This window comes from Monodelphis domestica, chromosome 6 (genome assembly GCF_027887165.1).
Source record: "Monodelphis domestica isolate mMonDom1 chromosome 6, mMonDom1.pri, whole genome shotgun sequence".
Taxonomy (NCBI): domain Eukaryota; kingdom Metazoa; phylum Chordata; class Mammalia; order Didelphimorphia; family Didelphidae; genus Monodelphis; species Monodelphis domestica.
Window position 1 is genome coordinate 271,524,202 of NC_077232.1, and position 21,563 is coordinate 271,545,764.

Sequence of the window (21,563 nt, forward strand, 5' to 3'; positions counted from 1 at the left end):
TGAAAAAGTGCTCTACATCTCTTATAATCAGAGAGATGCAAATCAAAACAACTCTGAGGTATCATCTCATACCTAGCAGATTGGCTAACATGACAGCTATGCAAAGTAATGAATGCTGGAGGGGATGTGGCAAAGTGGGGACATTAATTCATTGCTGGTGGAGTTGTGAATTGATCCAACCATTCTGGAGGGCAGTTTGGAACTATGTCCAAAGGGAGCTAAAAGACTATCTGCCCTTTGATCCAGCCATAGCACTGCTGGGTCTGTACCCCAAAGAGATAATGGACAAAAAGACTTGTACAAAAATATTCATAGCTGCGCTCTTTGTGGTGGCCAAAAATTGGAAAATGAGGGGATGCCCTTCAATTGGGGAATGGCTGAACAAATTGTGGTATATGTTGGTGATGGAATACTATTGTGCTAAAAGGAATAATAAAGTGGAGAAGTTCCATGGAGACTGGAACAACCTCCAGGAAGTAATGCAGAGTGAGAGGAGCAGAACCAGGAAAACATTATACACAGAGACTGATACATTGTGGTACAATCGAAGGTGATGGACTTCTCCATTAGTATCAATGCAATCCCTGAACAATCTGCAGGGATCTAAAAAAAAAATACACAAGCAGAGGATAAACTGTGGGAGTAAAAACACCGCTGAAAAGCAACTGCTTGACTACAGGGTTGGAGGAGATAAGACTGAGGAGAGACTCTAAATGAACACTATAATGCAAACTCCAACAACAGGGAAATGGGTTCGAGTCAAGAACACATGTGATAACCAGTGGAATCATGCGTCGGCTATGGGAGAGGGAAAGGCGGGGGGGGGGGGGGGGGGGGGAGGGGAGGGGAGGAAAAGAAAACGATCTTTGTTTCCAGTGAATAATGTATGAAAACGACCAAATAAAATAATATTAAAATTAAAAAAAAAGAAATAAACACTGCTAATAATAATGAATTATAGATAAAACTAAGAAGCAAGTATTGTGTGTCAGTTACTGTGAAAGTTACTGGGGACAAAAAAGATAAGGGCAAAATAATCCCTAACCTGAGGGAAATTATAGGGTGTTCTGAAAACATATTAGGACAGCTTTAAGCCTTTTAAAGCTGTTTTGTTGTTGGAGAGTGCTAGATTTGGAGTCAGCCAGACTTGAGTTCAAATACTGCCTTAAACACTTACTAGCAGTCTGGTCCCAAGCAAGTAACTTAATTTCTGTGTGTGTGTGTGTGTGTGTGTGTGTGTGTGTTTGTAAGTAATACTACCCTTATGGTTCTTTAAAGTGTATACAAAAATAAATACATAGAAGTTTAAAAAAAATTTTTTTGGCAGAGGTACTAGAAACGTAGGGAATCTGGAAAAGTCTCATCTCATGCAAGAGGTGGTATTTGAGTTAACTTGGAGGAAACTAGGGTATAGCCAAAACAGGAGTGCTAGGAGATGTTGTGTCTTGTTTGAGAAATAGAAAGAAAGTTTAACTGAACTGAAGATTTATAGTGGTGAATACTGAATAATACTAATAATTACTTATATAGTGCTTTAAGATTTATAAAGCACCTATACATGTTATCTCATTCAGTTCTCATAGCAACACCATAAAGTTGATACTATTATTATCTTGATTTTATAAATGAGGAAAATTGATTGACACAAATGACTTGCCCAGGATATGTAATCTCTTCATGACACCAAGTCCAATACTTTATCTGCTGTACCAACTAAGTTATGAAGAACTTTAAATACTAAACAGGCATTTATATTTGATGCTGGAACTATTCAGAAACCCCTAGAAGTGACATAGATCTTCATTTTAGCAATCATGAAGTCAGCTTTATGTAGGGTACCCTAATGATCACATAGGTTAAGGTCAGTCTTCTTTTTTGAAAATTGGCAAGATTATATATGCTTCTATTTATATTATTGGAACAAATTTCCTAAATAATGGTTATCATACAGGACTAATTTCTTAGTTGGCCATAAGCCAAATATAGTTGTTGATATTTAGAATGACAGATTAGTGGATGAGATGATAAAGGAATAGAAAATTCTATAGTATCATCCAGGGACATTCCCTTAATTTTTCTGACATCCTTCTTTCGCAGTTTCCTTCCTCTTGTCTCTCATTTTCAATTTCCTTTTCTGGATCCATCATTTATGTCTAACCCTACTATATGAGGGTGTTCCCTACAATTCTACTCTGAGTCTTCTCTTTTTACACTCTCTTGGTGGTGAACTTAGCTCTCATGAATTTTTTATTATGTTTATGCAAATAACTCTCAAATCTGCATATCAAGTCCTTATCTCTTGCTTGAGCTCCAATCCTGCTTTAAAGACATATTTACTAGTGTCTTAGAGTCACTTTCAAATGCAACATGTGTTAAATGCTAATTATTATCTTTTCCCCTCCTCACCTCTATCCCTTTTTTAAGTTTTCACTATTTTCATTGAGATTATCTCCACTTTTCTAGTCTCTCAGCTTCTACACTTCAGAATTATCCTTGGTTTTCCCACCCCCATATCTAAAGTTTGTCAGTTCTACTTCTATAGCATTTTTAGCATCTTCTATTTCCACTTAAATGGCTAACATTCTAGTTAAAGCTCTTTTTACTTTCACCTGGAGTATTTCAATTTTCTACTGTCATTCCCTTTCTTGTATTTACCTTATTGAAACTAACTTCCATTAGCATTCTCAAGGCTGATCCTTCACTCATTTCTCCTGCTACCAATTTCCAATTCTGCTACCATTTAAACCCTTTCTCAATGTAGCTCTAATGTATCTTTCCTTATTCACTTTCCATTCCATCCCTTCATATATTCTGTGCTCTAGCCAAAATGTTCTGCTTGCCTTTATTACATATTACATCTCATGTATATATCTTTGCTCCTCCATGCCCAGAATGCCCTTCTTCCTTATCTTTACTTCTTGGAATCCTTATCTCTTTTCAATATTGTATTCTTACAGGAGTCCTTTTTTTTTGATTCCCCTATTTGTTAATGCTTTTGCTTTATTCTTACATTGCTTTTTATTATTATTATTAATTACTGCTAGTGTGATTTCATAGGCACAGGGAATTCCTTAGGTGAAGAAGCTCCCTTTCCAATACATTCCAGCACATAGAATATTTTATACTTTCTCTTCAGAGATTTTATATTTACTTGTGTTTGTTTGTTATGTCAAGTCTAATCAAGAAGCATTTATTAAACTGTTACTTTGTGCCAGGCACTGTGCTAAGTGCTGGAGATACAAAGAAGGCAAAAACCATCCCTGTGCCCATGGAGATTGTGTTATAAGAGGAAGACAACATGCAAAGAGATATGTCAGACAAGATATAAACAGGATAAATTAGAAGTAATACCAGAAGAATATGATTCCATTCCTCTTCCTTCTTCTTCTTCCAACATAGCCTAGTATAATTTAAGTCCCTTGAGGGTAGTAGGGACATTAAGTTTCAAAATCCTTGGGCTAGCCCAGTCTAAACTTGATGAATGCCTATATGTAAATAGCCCAGTTTTCCTTGATGCTCCATACATTCACACTGGCATTACTTATAATTAGCTGAGAAAATGCTGACCCATGATACTATGTTCTATTTGAGTGGAAAATGGATTTGGTCAGACATTGGAGGAATTGAGAAGACTTTTGTTTGGTAGACTCATAGTTCCATAGAATGGCAAGACATGTCAGAAAGTCAATCCAAACAATGTCTTTGACTTTGAGGATTTGTAAACCTAGACACTGTTAAGGGTGGGCTCCTATCATTAGATCCATGGCCACAAACTCATTTGTCTACAGTGTTCCACCTAAGAGCAGAAAATAATCCAAAGCAGACATAACAAAGACTCACAGGGCATGGCCTCAATGAGAGAGGTCCCACAGTCATTTCTTGACCTAAAGGCCCTCAGAAGATAGTTTTCCTCACTCCAACTCCATTTCCCCCAAATGGGCCAGTTAATGACTTTTTATGCCCCTTCAGTTCTAGCTCAGCAATGCATACTTCAAAATACTTTTTGAAAAAAGCATTAGAAAGAGCATGCTTGTATAAGTCTCTTAAGAACTGAACTCTGAATGATTAGTTTCTGTTACAAAAGGAAGGAACCATTTTAATTTTTATCCCATTATTCCCATTGGAGTCTTCCTGGTTCCTAGCAGGGTGCCTTGAATAGCCTATCACTTCCTAATTTTTTTTCTAGAATCATTCAACAAGTTTTCATTAAGTGACTAACATGTGCAAGACATTGTGTAGGATAAAAATGAAACAATCCCTGTAAAGGAATTTGAAGAAATAATTTGTGAGAGGTTTCTGTGTTGTCTGCAAGCTTTTGCCCACCCTTCTTTCTTCCTCCTGAATTATATTTGCCATGTTCCATTGACCCATCAACCATTACTCTATGATTCTGATCAATTAATAAATTCAAAATACATCTAGCTGATTTCAGCAAAACATTTGATAAAATCTCCAGTAGTCTAGATAGCAGTATGAAGTAGATCATTTTTGTAAGCATTCTGTCATTTTATCACCTTATTTACCCTGGATAAAGAAAGGAAATGAGACTACAATAAGACAATCTATTCTTGATGAAGCTATGAGGGGGTCTAAGTAATCACTGCCTCCTTTTTCTACTTCCTTGGCCCATCTTTAATACATTTCCCCGCATTATAAGAGAGGAAATTTATTTTCCAAATACAATGTCATATTTATAAAAACATTTCTCTACTGCCTTTTCAAAGAATAGCTGCTAACAATTATCTTTAGAGACTCAGTGAATAAGCATAAAATTCAAGTAAAATAAAATACATATTAAAATATACGAAATCATTATATAAGTTAAATTAATCAAAAGCGTCTAATGGTGACAGCTTGGGGTAAGGGTGGGAGGGTTGGTGCAGAGAGAAGATTAGAGGTATACTAATTGTTCCTGAGAAGTGATACAGTCTGGTGCCATGTCAATGAAACTGGTTAAGAATTTTTGTACTCTATGAAATACTGCTTACGTTTCAACCCACAGTAACCAATTTGCAAAATATTCATTTGCTCCTTACTTTTTGAATATCCAATAAAATATTTCCACTTTATGATCCATTAAAAACGATGAAAAAATTAAGTAAAAATGTGAAAGACATTTGCTGGAAGTAATAAATAAGTTACCTCCAATTTTCACAGACTGAAAATTAAACTGGCAACTACTCAAAAAGTTATTAAAATTATGGTGACTAAAGATATTTTGAAATCAAGCACTGGTACTTAATACTTACCATAACTTTTAAAATAGTTTTATGAACAATAAGAAGCATAAATTGTTATAAAATATTTTGTATTTTTCATGTTTCAACAAGTTTTAGATATGTAAATTTTCATCCTACAAATATGTATTTTGCCTACCATCATGCCACCAAAGTGTTTAAATATATAGTTAGATAAGTTAGACTATTATAAGTACATCTTAATATGCATGTGGATTTTTAACAAATATTACAGAGAGCAGAATTATATATCCCAAAGGATTTTTTATGTTTTGAGAGTGATAGGTTATCACATCTGCAAACATATATACATACACAAATACACACAAACTACTTTATTGTTATACTGGAAGACATCATTTTTGTTGCTGGTTTTTTTATGAGTCAGAGTGAACAAATACTAGATGTATCAACAGAATAAATTCTCTCTAACAAAGTGGACTCTTAGGATTTTACAGAAAGAAGGGTCTTTAAGTTTCATCTAGTTCAATCACCCTGTCACTACAAGGATATAACCATATATACATCCACATGTGTTTAACAAATATTTGTTGAATGAAGTGATTTGTTGAGTTCAAGGCAAAATGTTCTTAGGTTCTTGACTGCATTGGTTTCATAGAATCTTAGGTTGATAAATATTTTATTTAGAAGGTGGAATAACTTTTCCTCTTTAACCTTTTCACTTTGAAGATTCTTCCTAATCATAACCTTTTCTAGACACATTTTGGTTTCTCTTAAAAATAGGAATCTTAGGACTAATTAAAAATATTCTAGATGTGGCTTGGACTATTCATTCTATACTAAATTATTTTTATTTATTTGTATAGTTGGATAATAATTCCTTGTGTGGAAAGATCTAAATTCTTTTATTCCCCTTCTTAGAGAGGAAAAATTTAAGAAATGTTCTTAACTAAAGTAACAGTTCTTTAATCACAGATATGCTTGGTCTTAGAATTCTGTTTTGGTTGAATCAGTGATTTCCAAATGTGTTCCTTGGTTCCACAATGGGGACTTTTGTATTCTTTAAAAGGTGTTCTTAAAATAAACTGTAAGCATAGAGAACATACATATGCTATCTTCATCATCTAGAAGCTCTTCTTCCACCAACATAACTAAATTTTTATGGAGAATGAGAGAACATAGATTTAGGGCAGGATGGAATTTTATAGATCACTGAGTTACATTCTCTAATTTTATAAATGAGGAAACTGAGGTACAGAGAAGTCACATGGCTTGTCCAGAATCACACAGCTAGCAAATGTTTGAGGTAGGATTTTAATGTGGTTCTTTCTGACTTCAAGTCCAGCACTTTGTCCTTAACACCAATTTTTTTAAATTATATTTTATTTGATCATTTCCAAGCATTATTCATTAAAGACATAGATCATTTTCTTTTCCTCTCCCCACCCCCACTTGCCGACACATATCCACTGGGCATTACATGTTTTCTTGATTTGAACCCATTGCTATGTTGATAATATTTGCATGAGAGTGTTCATTTAGAGATTCTCCTCTGTCATGTCCCCTCAACCGCTGTATTCAGGCAGTTGCTTTTCCTCGGTGTTTCCACTCCCATAGTTTATCCTTTGCTTATGAATAGTGTTTTTTTCTCCTAGATCCCTGCAGATTGTTCAGGGACATTACACCGCCACTAATGGAGAAGTCCATTATGTTCGATTATACCACAGTGTATTAGTCTCTGTGTACAATGTTTTCCTGGTTCTGCTCCTCTCGCTCTGCATCACTTCCTGGAGGTTGTTCCAGTCTCCATGGAACTTCTCCACTTTATTATTCCTTTGAGCACAATAGTATTCCATCACTAACATATACCACAGTTTGTTCAGCCATTCCCCAATTGATGGGCATCCCCTCGTTTTCCAGTTTTGGGCCACCACAAAGAGCGCAGCTATGAATATTTTTGTACAAGTCTTTGTGTCCATTATCTCTTTGGGGTACAGACCCAGCAGTGCTATGGCTGGATCAAAGGGTAGATATTCTTTTGTCGCCCTTTGGGCATAGTTCCAAATTGCCCTCCAGAATGGTTGGATCAGTTCACAACTCCACCAGCAATGAATTAATGTCCCTACTTTGCCACATCCCCTTCAGCATTCATTACTTTCCTTTGCTGTTATGTTAGCCAATCTGCTAGGTGTGAGGTGATACCTCAGAGTTGTTTTGATTTGCATCTCTCTGATTATAAGAGATTTAGAACACTTCTTCATGTGCTTTTTTGATTTCTTTATCTGAAAACTGCCTATCCATGTCCCTTGCCCATTTATCAATTGGAGAATGGCTTGATTTTTTGTACAATTGCGATTTTTTTTTAAAAAACAATGTATTTTAAATTTAAAAAAAAAAAGCAAATTCTTGGAAAGTATGGGGAAAATATGTTAGATCATTGTAATAAATATTACTGCCTCAGGAATGCCAGATAGCATTTCCTTTTATCCCTCACACCTAGCACAGACTCCTTAAAAAGTTTTTTCAGCATATTTTTACATATCTGTAAATGTATCTTTCTGTAACCTGTATCTTTCTCTTCCCATTCTTACCAGAGTAGCTGTCCCTTATAACAAAGAATAAAAATAACAACAGCATTAACAATGACAGCTACAACAAAAAAGGTAGTTTAGCATTGTATGCATACCCTCTGCAAAGAGGGTAAGCATGTTTCTTCTCAGAATTGTTCTGTGAGGCAAAGTTTAGGTATTATAATTACACACCATTCAATTTCAATTGTTGCTGCTTTATCCATTCATATTATTTTAGTTATTGGCCAGATTTTCCTAGTTCTCCTTCCTTCTATTGGTCTTCTCGTGCTTTTCTGAATTAATGCTATTCATTGTTTCTTCAATGCATTTATATTCTCTAATTGTCCTGTATCACAATTTGTTTAGCCATTCCTTAATGTGTACCTATTGCATCAATTAATTGATGTGTACCTATTGCGGGGTGTATGAGGTGCTCAGGGAGGAGTAATATCTTTGGTATGGAGGGCTTGTTGTGCCCTCCTAGGGCAGCCTCTGACCCTCACCTGACACCCAGCTCTCACTTGTGGCTTCCAGTAGCTGCTAGCATGCGGCAGCGGCCACACCTCGGGCAATAGCTTCGACAGGCTGGCTAAACCTTGTGAGGGTAGCCATCGGGACGTCGTGGACCCCTGGTGAACCAGGGCTTTGCTCACCCAGCATGTGAAGATGAATCGGCTGAACAGATGGAAGAAACCAACAAGAAGGTTCAACGGCTGAGAGGGCTACGCAGCAAAGCACTGTGGAGTGCTTAGGGCGTGTTGGAGCACAAAAGACAATACAGCCATCCAATGCAGCTGAGGAAGTCTCCAGATGTAACGACTTTTCGTGCCAATTGTGAGATTTAAAATGGTTGAGGTCTTAAACCGTAGTGATTAAAATACTGTTTTCCCCACCATAAGCATGGATCCAAGTACTTTCTTTGTTTAGCAAGAAGTTTTCTCCCCTAAAGCAGTCTTAAGTACGGGTGGAGTAGAGGTCCTTCCATTTCTGATCCTGGCGAGTTCTCACATCAAAATGGGAAATGTTTCTCAGTAGGGAATTTGTTCCAATTAAGAATTCCCTGATGGGGAAATTTTTAACATTCACAAGTCTGAGAGATTTCAAGATTTACACAATGGACTCAGGCTTCCAACGTCGAGAAAGTGGGACTGTCTCTGTGCATCGACTTTTCCACTTAAATCTTCACGCACAAGTGTCTTTGTACACAAAAACACACAAAGACAATCGTCATCCTCGGTTACCGAGAGACTACTACTACTACCACCTATTGCACATTGTTTCCATTGCTTCTAGTACAGAGTCTTCCACATAGTTAATTGCTGACAGATCACCACTTCCTTTATGAGTTAAAGAGTTACATGCTGAGAATAATTATAAATAGAGTAATTAGGAAAAATCATTAGACAGCAAAATGAAAGTTTTTTTTTTGTAAAGTCTATATTGAAGCATGATACTGTTCTACTACAAAATTTTCACTATATTCTCATTGTGTATCTAATAAAGCAAAACTTCCCTGATCCCATCATTTAAAGTACTCCAAAACTGGGTTCTAACCTAACTTTACAATCTGATTTTTTCAACTTTGTGCTTTTGTTTATAATGTCCTTCATGCACAGAATGATTTCCCTTCTACTTTTCTTCCTTCTTTTAAAAGCCCATTTCAGGTACCATCATTGTATATTAAGATTTACATTGTAAATATACCGTGTGATACACAAGTATCACACAACCCCCCCCATTTCTCTTATTGCCTTCTTTTATTTTTGTGTTGGGTAACTGAATGTATGTATATATTCAGTGAGGTTCAAGTATTGCCCACTATCCACCCATTTTCACATCTATTGTAGAAGCACTTCTTTGCATGCCTCTTTTATGTGAGAAAAATTTTCTCCATTCTATATCTCCCTTCCTCCTTCTCCCAGTGCATCCCTTTTTCTCACTCCTTCATTTTAGGGGATTATGCTACATAATTAACTCACACTCATATCTTCTGTCTATGTAGACTCCTTCTAGCTACCCAAATAAAGATAAGGTTTGCGGGAATTATGTATATCATCTTCCCAAATGGGATTACACTCCATTTTTATGGGTGTTTTCTTGGTTGCAATTCTAGCTCCTTTGCTTTTGGGAATATCATTTTATCTTTTAATGTGGCATATGGCAGATCTTTTGCCTTTCTGACTGTGGCTCAATGGTATTTGAATTGTTCCTTTCTGGCTACTTGCAATATTTCTCTTTGACTCAGGAACTCTGGAATTTGACTATAATACTTTTGGGAGTTTTCATTTTGGGATCTCTTTCAGGAAGCAACTCATGAATTCTTTCATTTTATAATTTGTGTTCTGAATCTAAAATATCAAAGCAATTTTCCTTGATAATTTCATGAAATATGTGTGATCATAGCCTTCAGGTAGTCTGGAGTAGTTAGATGGCACAGTGTAGTTCAAATCTGACTTCAGACATTTATTAATTGTGTGACTCTGGGCAAATCACTTAACTCTGCTTCAGTCTTCTCATCTATAAAGTGATGCACATAAGGAAATGGAAAACCCCAAATAGAATCACAAGGTGTTGGGCATGACTGAAAAATGACTGAAGAAAAAGGACAATTCAGGCAGTCCTATAATTCCTCACTTATATCTCTTTGATCTAATGTCCAGGTTAGTTGTTTTTCTGATGAAATCTTACACATTTTCTTCTATTTTTTCATTCTTTTGGCTTCATTTTATTATTTTTTTGATGTCTCATAGAATCATTAGCTTCCATTTGCACAATGCTAATTTTTAATATATACTTTTTTTCAGTAAGCTTTTATGCTTCTTTTTTCCATTTGGTTAATTCTGCTTTTTAAGATTTTTTTCTTCAGTGAGTTTTTGTACCTCCTTTTTCACTTGATGATGTCTGCTTGGAAGGTATTATTTTCTTTAATATATTTTATTTCTTTTAACAAACTGTAAATTCTCATTTCATTATTTTATTACATTCTTTCTTTCCCCAATTTTCCCTCTAGAGTTCTTTTTCTTTAACCCTTCCCAGAATTCTTGTTGGATTTGGATCCAATTAACATTTTTCTTTGAGTGTTTTTTGGTTATTTATTCCCACATTGTTGTCTTCTGAGTTTATATCTCTTTGTCTACCCTGTCACTGTAGTAACTTTTTATTGCCAAATGATCTTTTTTTTGTTTGCTTATTTTCTACTTCATTTCTTGACTTTGAACTTCATGTTCATTTTGGGTTCTGCTCAACATGGGGTGGGGAAGCACTTTCTCATGATTCAGGTTCTTTTGTCCTGCTTTTCTCAGAGCTAATTATATGGAGTTCTGCAAGTTTTTGATCCTTCTAAGGTGATATATTCCTGGAAGAAATGTGTTTCCTCATCTCCTGTTATGTGGTCTGGTCTTTACCAAGGTTTCCTATAGCCACAAACACTAGTGCTCTTCTGTCCTTTAGACCTATTTCTTGTGACCAAACATAAGCACTCCTTTCTGCCCTTGAATTGTACCCCAGAACTGCTTTTGGGCAATAGAGTTGCCAGCCAGCACCAGCTGTACCTAGTGCAAGCAAAGGATTCCCTGTTTAACCAGTTGTTCAATTCTCTTACTGTGTCTGGGTTGAAAGATCCCAAAGATGCTGTTGCTACTGTGGCTGCTGTTGCTGCAACCTCATATGTAGTCTCCAGGAAGACGTCCATTCCAGTGTCACAGACCTTCTACTGACCTCTTAAGATTTTTTGACTGAAAAAATGACTTACTGCAACCATTTTTGGCTCTGCTGCTCTACCATTTGATTTGAGAGATGATTTAAGTTTTTTTGGAGCTAAATATTGATAGAGTTCAGCTGGGTGGTTGCCTCTGGTCCACCAACTTATCCATTATTTCTCAATGATTTTTCCCCACTTCCACTTCTGGAGTGAAAACTTTTAAGACTCAGTGAGGCCAATCTCTTATTCTTCTCTAAAGGAGCATCTACAGGTACTGGATAGAAAGATGGAGATGGTCCACTCCCCACACCACAAAAAAATATTGTTTATTTTCCTAGCTACCTAGGTAGGCTTGTTATGTTTTTAGGGTCTCTATCATAAACTCAAAATCCAAAAGTAATTGAGCAAAGAATACAAATATTTTACCTGTTTACATCCTGTTCCTTCCCCCCCCCCCCACAAATTGTATAATGAGATATGGGTTGCTGATAATGGGAGATACAGGAAGATGTGGAAAGAGGAACCTGATGACAGATATGCTGAAGTGTTATACCAACTTCCTGGCTGACTTCACAATGTTGCTTAGCATCAGTCTTGTTTATTTCTAATGAGGCAGGGGTAGAAAAAAAATGTCAGGAGATATATTTGTCATGTAGTTGAAAACTGGAACCAGTTCTGCTTCTTGAATTTTGAAAGTCCCCCCCCCCCCTTAAAAACATGGCTGACTTCAAATAAAAGAAACTGATTTCCAGGAGATATGCTAATCAAGATATCACTGTTATAACCAAGGTCATCCCATTTCAGAGTGGAACACTAGTGGAAAATAATTATTAGTCCATGCTGTTTGCCCATTTCCATAGTATTTATCCTAGTAAATAAAAAAACAAAACAAATAAAGGTTTTATGGATTTCTCAATTTTCCTTGTATTTTGATTACTATCTTTCTTTTCTCCTTTGTTTTCTCTCTTCAAAAAAGATTAAATTTCTCTACCTATGAAATGGTTTCTTTTTCCTTGTCTCATCAAAACAAATCAAATGAAAATATTTTAGTGACCTCTAAAATCTCTTTCCTAAATTTTAATCTTGTTCTTTTTACTGACAATATTATAGGTATAAAAAAACTTTTTGTCTAGGGAAGTCTGACTCAGTTAACATACATTTGTTAAGTGCTTATCATGTGTCAGACCCTGAGCTAAACCCTATAGACTTAAAAACACAAACTTCATTCTGTTGGAAATCAATAACCAATTTCATTAATAATAACCTGTTTCTATGGTAGAAAGTTTTATTTATCCTGGAATCTCATCATGAACTTAGTTTACTATTGTTATTAAATTTGATGCATTTTTTTAAAGTTTTAGTTGATTGCCACATCAACACAATCCTGTAGGCACCCTGTTCACACTTCTTAATCTACTATCAAAATATAATAAAGAAAAACAACCAAAAAGAAGTTTCATAGTCTATTGACAGGGAAAAAATGCTACAATAGGAAGTATTTGGGGAGTCAAGGTAGGCACAGAGTATAGTTTTCATTGATTCTTTTCACCTATATATATGAGAAAACTGTCTGTTAATATTAAATAAGCTTGATGTCTCCCTACCTCAATATGTATTTATGTGAATAGTAATAGTTTTAGAGAATTTAGTTATATTCTTATTTTAAAACAACACATAACATTGGGAATTAGGTCTAGTTGACTCTTAGTTATTCAGATCTGGAGTTTTATCCTATGGATTATTTATGAGAATTTAAAAAAATTCTACATTTTTGTCTTTCTCCTAGGAATTATGCTTTAGGACTTTTTTTAGGAATATGTACATTTAAAAATGTTGGTAAACATAATAATTAGAACCATAAATTTATAAAATTTGCATAATATATTCCAACACCAAATAAAATTACTTTTGAATTATATATTATCCCTGAATATGCCTTGAGTTTTTCTCATCTCAGTGTCTTCAGTACTCTTCTGGGCCATTCAAATCTTACTTCTTCATTAAGACCCAGGTCAAATCCTAACTCTTCTAAGAAACCTTGCTTTGATCATACTAATCTGATTTTCTCTTTCCTCTTCTCAATCTTTCCTCTGCTGGGACTAACTGAGGCTGCTCTATATTGAAATGAAAGGAGACACTTGTAGATCATGGAATATTAACAAAAGGAAGTAAGCTTAGCAATTAGATGGAAAGATATTCAGTAAGAATATCACATTCATTTATGTGGGCATAGCTTCTTTGCCTCCACATTTGCCACAGTGGCATGCATGGTCAAAAAAGGTTGTATTAGGCCTTCAGAGCCCCGAATTCTTCAGGCACTGAGCTTTTATACTAAAGTGTCTCGAAAGCTATGCCAGTAGTTCAAACCTTAATTCCTAAACTAAGTGTCAAAAATAGTTTCATTGCTATTTAAGAGGGAAAAAAAAAGCTTTTGCACAGACATTTCTTCTACCATAGTCCACCCTTTGGTGGGAAGGCCTTAAGAGTCTTGTAGGGTGACCATAACCACTTCAGTCATAAGTATTGGAAAACTCTAATTTGAGGGTTGTGAGAAGTGTATAGATGGAAAATTTGCAACACCTGAGCTACATTCCCAGCATCTCTTTAAGTTATGTCTTCATTTTACATAAGGATGTTTAGGAGATAAATTTGACTGAGACCCACACTGTGGGGCTCGTTTTTTGGAGCTTGTGCTTTTGGTAAAGTGCTGCAGGTGTGAGTCTCTGGCTCTCTTTGCTCTGCTCACTTGACTGAAAGTACCTTTTTTTCTTTCCCCTTTCTTTTGATTATTATTAAAAAAATCCTACAGAAGCCTTGCCCCAGTGGAAATGAATCTTAAAGTAGGTAAAAGAAGATCAGAAAGAAAACCAAAATACAATAGGGAACATAATGAACCCTTCAAAGATCACAATCCAAGTGGTGGTGGGAGGCAGGGAAGGTGTTATGTCAGGAGAGGTTCACAGAGAGTCTCCAGATGTAAAGGGATAATGGTGAGCTGAAGCAGAACCAGGACTATCAGGGTCCCAACTCAGATGATCACACTTCTGGCATAATCACTGATCCTCATCACAAGTCAAGGACATCTGTAGTCATGTAAATAAAAGGTCAGTGCCTTCTTGAATGTAATCTGTCTCAGGACTAGGCTATATAAAAAAATGTACCCTGAACCACTGTCCACTCAGAGTTTCTCAGCCCATCAGCCTGGACCTTTCCTTCCTTGGAAGCCCCAAAGTGAGGACCCTGTTATATTTTTAGAGGTCCCTGCTGAGGGATTTCACTTTTCTGTTGGAACTGGATAGTTATATATAAATTCAATCAACAATCATTTAATGGCTTACTATGTGCCAGACACTATGGTAAGGACTGAGGATTCAAAGAGTTGAAAAAAGAGTAGTCCCTTCTATCAAGGTATTTACAATCTAATGGGAGAGAAAAAGGTGTAAAAAGCTGTGTCCAAATAAGATATAGATATGATAAATTGGAGATGCTCAAAAGATAAAAGGGACTGGGAAAATCCTGGCATCAGAAGAAAATATCTTCTTCAAGGAACAGGAAAGAAGTCATTGTCACTGTATCACAGAATACATTGCATTGCAGGGGAAGAGGAATAAAGCATAAGAAGATACTAAAAGTGAAGGGTTTTGATCATGAAACAGAGGATTTTATGTTTGATCTTGGAAGTGATAAGGAGGCATTGGAACTTATTGAATGGGAATGAGGAGGGGGTGCCACAATAGACATACACTTAAAGAAGTGTATAGAACTCTGATAGCTGAGCAGAGTTTGGACTGGAGTGGAGAGAGACTTGAGACTTGAGGCAAGGAGTACAAGCATTGAGCTCTAGTAGCAGTCCAGATGTGAGGTGATGAGAGTTTGCACCAGGCTGTTGCCAGTGTCAAAGGACTTGGCAACAGAGTGGCTTTGAGGTGGGGATGGAAGGGGAAGGCAGAGAGGGAGAAGGAGGGAATAGGAGGTGAGGATAATACCCAGGTAGTGTACCTGGCTGACTGGGAAGATGGATATATCCTCAAAAATAATAAGGAATTTAGGAAAAGAGAAATTTCTAGGGGGAAACATAATGAGTTCAGATTTGGACTTGTTAAGTTTAAAATATCTAGGTACATCCAGATTTAAGTTTCCAATAGACAGCTTCACCTCTGTGTTGTTAGAAAGTAAGATATTTTCCAACAATTTTACCTTTTGTTCCCCTAAGACTGCTTGTCCCCTTTAGTTGTCCACTGACCACTGGATATTTTAGTGATAGGAGTTTAGAGGGACCTTCCCATTTTCAGGCTACAGCAATGAAATAGTTTTTACTTCCTCTATTAATGCCCATGGATTTCCCCTTCTGTTGGGTCTTTGTGCTTCTTCTACCATCTTCTGCTGGAGCTGTGCTTGTTCTAAGTATTACATATTCCTTTTTCCCCTCTTTGATTTGTTTAATCTCATTAATACAGAAATTCCACTTGTTTCTAGATAGGTATAGCTGAGGGATCCAGGAACTTCTACCTCTCAAACTCAAGGCTTCTTCTATGGTTAGAGTTGACCACACTCATCTCTGTTTAGACAAAGAGGAAAAAAGCAAAAATATATATACAAATCTTAGGTTCATTTAAGCCACTACATGTGCTCTAGTTGCCATATGTAGTCTTTTTTTCTGCTAGGGTAGATAAAGGAACCTTGGGCCCTTACCAAATCACTGTGGTGGAAGTGTAAGAAAAAGAAAGTTATATACCCCATGTTTAGGAGTGAAATTAGAACATATCTTTCCTTCAGTTTGATCACACTCACCCTTCATCCTTAGCAAATTAATGGGTGTATCTGTATATTGAGTTTTCGAAATTTTTCTTGGTTTCTGGGGCAATTAAAAACATTATCCTTTCCAGATGTTCAGTTGGTGCTTGTATTAAAGTCTAAAAATCCATATGATGCAGTTCTTAATGGTCTCCTAAAAATGATATTATGTCTTAAGCAATATATTTAGTACAGATCTTAGAAAGTTCCACAATCAGCAGTGAGAGTTTGGGGCCTTTGATAACTGTGTGCTTGGAGATCACAGTCACCCCCAAATGCAAAAATTTCCAAATTGAAATTATATTTTATAATATTTATTACAGAGAAGATTAATGACTGTCTCATTGATGAATTCATGGGAACAATTTACTTGCGAATTCCCTCCCACACCTCCTAGCCAGTGGGATCCTTTATACTGTCCCTCTGAGAAAGACTTATGATATGCAACTAGAAGCTTGGCTAGAAACATAGGATCCACAAGATAGGCAAGAAATATCAGGGCATTTACTAATCTAAGTCTCCCTCTTTCCACCTCTTAAGCTATGAGGTCAGCTATGAAGTCATTCTAAACCAGCTTGCTGTGTTATCACAAATTTTTTAGGACAGATCTGGTTCAGGCTGATCTGGTATTTTCAATTCAGGATTGGAAATAAATAAGACCATTTATCTTTTAGCAAAAATAAATCTTTTTAACAAGCACATGGAAAGGACTTTTGGCAAGGATATGGGTGGGAACATCTTCCTTGCCTTTGCATTTGCAATGGGAGTGTACCTGACCAGCAGGATATGACAGACCATAGGGACACCTTGCTCCTTGTCCTGGCTTAGGTGAACAAGAAACTACATAAGTAGTTTGAGTATAGAGAATGGTTTTATTTCATTTTAGGAAAAAATTATTTCAGTCTCTATGGAGCAGATATTGTTCCTACCATAGTCTCTGTCACACTTATGGTTTGTAATGTCAATTGAGTACTTTTTATGTGGTATTTTATACTGTTATATTTTTCATATTTGTATATAGTGTATGAGTATTTTGCTTTAACAAAAATAAGATAAAACCAAAAATATAAAATTATCCCACTTTGAAGCTATTTTAGTGTATAGCACAGAAGCAACACTGTCTATTACTTATACAATAGACATTTTATAAATGTTTGTTATATTGGATTGATTTGAATTAAAATTTTTTTCTGCATTTTTTCTTTCTGAATAACAAAGATCAAAATTGTTTGACCTATATTTTCTTTATAACTAGAAAAACGTACCTTAAATTTCAATTATTATTTGACCTTCACTCCTCTGTATTTGCATTCCCAATCAATTGTTCTCACTTTGTTTCTCAGATGGAGTTCGTTGTTGTAGAATCATGGTTTTTTGTCCTTCTTTTTTTGATACACAGACTACATAGTTTGCTTTTACAATTCCTATTTCTTTTCTAAGCCATTCAAGAACATCTGCTGTGGTTCTATGCTCTTGGGAATCTACAAAGTCCTGTGTCTCATCTGGTTTTGATTCATTTTTTAAAAATTACAATATTTATCCTTAGATTTCTGAACTCATATAGTTTATCTGGAAGGTTTTATTTCTTTCTGTTATTCATATCTTCTGGGTTGGTTTATCAGCTTATGTTCAGTGTCCTTCCTATTATCTTTGAGAATGTCCTTTTTGGCTATATTTCCCTACTGTTTACTTTTTGACTGCTTCCCCTTTGGGCCTAATCAAAGCTGGAAAGATATCTAATGATGACTCCCTAAATTAGAGTTTTGGGGGGAAAATAGTCACTTTTGAAGAAAAAAAATTGATCCATACATATAAAATATAATTACTGATTCGTTTTAACCTATATCAGTTCATAAAAGTCCATCCTAAAGTTATAATTGTATTTCAGTTGCTTTCTCATTTTCTTTCAGAACTCTTGAGGTTTCTGTGAGTTTGAATGAAGGAAAATCTGTTCTCTACAGCTCTTTGACGGTCACAGCTACACCATGTGTAAGTAAATAAGAGAATATTGTAGAGGTTACATTTTGGGATCTGGATATTATGCTAAATTCATCAAGTTCTGTCACATTTCAAAGCCAACAAAATTAGATGTAAAATTACTCTAAAAAAAGCAAGTGCATTTAGAATGCTTGTTGTCCAAATAGTTATGTATTGTTGTATGGCTAAGCAATACTCCAAGAAAGAGGTAAGGGAAGGAAAAGCAATTGTTAAAAACCGATAATGTGACAAGTACTGTGCACACTGAAAATTGATAATGAACTAGGCCAGAATTGAACATAAAGAGAACATAGTTGCATTTGGAAAGTTTTGCACTGTTTTTAATGAGATGGAAAGTCTCTTTGAAAGAGAAATTCAACTTTTTAAAAGTCTTCAGCCTATTCTCTAGCTTTCCTGCCTTTGTACCTTCACACAGGATGTCTCCCATTCCTGGAATGCTCTCCTTCCTCATCTGATTTTAGAAACCTCTTGAAACAACTCTACTAAAAACTCTCTTCATCACATGATTAGACTTTTTTATAGACTATATTACTATAGATTACTGATTGGTCTTTCTGCTCCAAGAACCTCCCCACTTTCTTCCATCTACCATTCAACTACCAAACTGAGTTTCCTGTAGTGCTGGTCTTCCACTTCAATTCCTCCCTAGTCAGGAAACTCCAAAGACTCCCTATGGCCTCCAAGAACAAATATAAAATCTTTTGATTAGTTTTTAAAGCCCTTCATAACCTTTGACCTATCTTTTCAGTCTTCTTATATGTTCTTCCCTTGTATGCTGGGATCCCATGATTGCATAATTGTTGCTTTTTTGTTCCTCCCTCAAAACACTCCATCATTTCTTGCCTCTTCATTTTCACTAGCAATCTACCATTCCTGCAATAATCTGTTTCCTCTCCTCTACCTCCAGGATTCTCTGGCTTCATTCAAATCTCACCTAAAATCCTGCCTTCTAAAAGAATACTTTGCTCAAACCTTTAACATTAGAGCCCTCCCTTTGAAATTATCTTCAATTTATTCCTTATTTATCTTGCATGTACATAGACATTTGAAAGTTGTTTCTTTCTTTAGAGAGTAATCTCCTGGAGATTGATTGTTGTTCCCTTTCATTGTAGCTAGCCCTGGTGCATCCATAGTGCTTAAAACATTCTAGGTTCTTAGTAAACACTCACTATGAGTCAGATAAGTTCAAATTCATTAAAAAAAATTAAGAATTTCCTTTACTCTAGCCTCATCATAACTTCTTGTCCTTCTATACCTTAGTACTATCTCAGGCTGTGAAGATGGGATTAACTATCTTTATAAGGCTCCAATTTCCCTTGCCTCCATTCTTAATCTTGAATAGTACAGTAATCCCAATCACTGAATCTTAACCCTTGATTGGCTTATTCAGCTCTACACTTTCCTTACTCTTAGACTCCATGCACCTTTCCTTTTACTCTTTCTCCTTTACCAAGTCCCTGTCCTAAATTATTCTCAGTGCCCATCCCCTGCATGCCTTCTCCTAGTCTTCCCTATGAAGCTGGAGGAATGAAACCAAGCTGACTGGTTCCAATATAAATGTATGCTATCTTACCTTAACTAGGTCCTCATTATAGAAATAATTTCCTTTTATTCCTTTCACTACTTCCCCAAAAGCTGTTCAAAGCCTCTTCTGTTGTCCAGGCTTTCTTAGCATCCTCTCCCTTCACTTTTCAACTGAGGACTTTGCCTCATCACTGAGTCATTTGATGTGTTTCCTATTCTTCCCTTCTTTTTATCTCAAAATTTCTTGTTATCATTCCATATTGTTTTCTCTTTTTTTCTATAATCATTTGCCCAGGTCAAACCCTCCACATGAATTTTTTTTCCCCTTACCTTCTGTTTTAGAATCAATCCTATGTATTGGTTCCAAGGCAGAAGAGGAGTAAAGGTTTAATGAGGGTCAAGTGACTTGCCCAGGGTCACACAGCTAGGCAGTGTTTGGGCACAGATTTGAACCTTAGACCACCCAGCTTGGCTCTCAATCCACTGAGCCACCTAACTAATCCCTTCCCATCTTTGTTCTTGATCTCATTCCCTCACATCTTCTCCAGAATATTCTCCATCAGACATCTTCTCTGTATTTTTTCCAATTTCCCCTTCCTTCTATTTCCTTCCCTGCCACTTCAAATATGTCTAAATTTTCCCCTATGAAAAGAAAAATCAAACTCTACCAAGGAGGTTGTTTCAGTTAAAAAAAAATATAACCCCAGTGCCTGTCGTTTGGTAAATAACTTAATAAAATGTTTGTTGGTTAATTGATTTAAGTCCTAGGGTATTTATATTTAATCATTCCTTTTTCATAGTTACACATTTAAGACAGCTCTCTCCTTTAGCACTTTTATCATTACATATCAGAACCAGAAAAGGAGAACAAAAATGACTTGTTCAAAGGCAAGGTACTGTCAATCCCAGGATGAGAATCCAGATCTCCAGACATCCAATTTGGGGGTTCTTCGATGCTTCTCAAGGTCACTCAAATAGTATGAAAAAATATCTTTTTTGTAAGAAACCACTTCTTTTCTGTTAGTTTTATGGGTGCATTACTGCAATTGATTTAGATAGAAGGAAACTAGAATGAAACCAGATCAATGAAATCCAATGTTTTCTTTAATGAGTATTTCTTTTTTCCTGGATGTAAATTTGAGGTATTTTAATTTCAGGAAGTGCTGTTTCCCTTTTGTACACTGTTCTTCCCATCTCCATGGATTTGTGGACACTGTTGTTTTCTGGATGAATTATAATAGATTTAACTTAGTAGTTTTATGTGCTGACTTGCTCAAGTATGTTGAAAACAAAAGGCTGACTTAAAAACAGTGTTTTTTTTTTAAATTTTGCTGACATTTTGTTTTTACATTTCAAACATTTCTACAATTGAGTGATCTCACCTGAAAGTGCATGGAATGTTCCACATCTAGAGTCTTCTCAGTTTTAAAGTGTTTTAAATGCATAGAAATCCATTTTCTCTCCCTCCCACTCCTTACCCCCCCCCCCAAAAAAAAAAGAGAAAAGAAAAATGAATTATTTATAACAACATAGTCAATAACACATAGTCAAGCAAAACAAAACTTATTATTGCTTCATATGAAAATTTTCTTTTTTCATTCTGAACTTTTTCTGTAAGGGATAGTGTGCTTTATCATCAGTTCTTTGGAGTGATGACCAGATATTGTGTTGGTTATAGTTCTTAACGTTTTCAAAGTTGTTTCTCTTTTTACTCTGGTGAACTTGTGAATTGTTCCCCTGGTTCTGCTCACTTCACTCTGTATTAGTTCATAAGTTTTC

The 21,563-nt window shown here is 35.8% G+C and overlaps 1 protein-coding gene across 5 annotated transcripts in view; it reads left to right on the plus strand.

The window, feature by feature from the left end:
• The window catches only part of ANTXR2 (ANTXR cell adhesion molecule 2), a 248,493-nt gene that overhangs the window by 95,105 nt on the left and 131,825 nt on the right, over positions 1-21,563 (plus strand). For all 5 annotated transcript variants that reach the window (XM_007495961.3, XM_056803236.1, XM_056803239.1 and 2 more), the window contains exon 11: positions 18,173-18,251. In XM_007495961.3, coding sequence (XP_007496023.1) covers positions 18,173-18,251 — 79 coding nt within the window. The remainder of the gene's footprint in view (positions 1-18,172; positions 18,252-21,563) is intronic.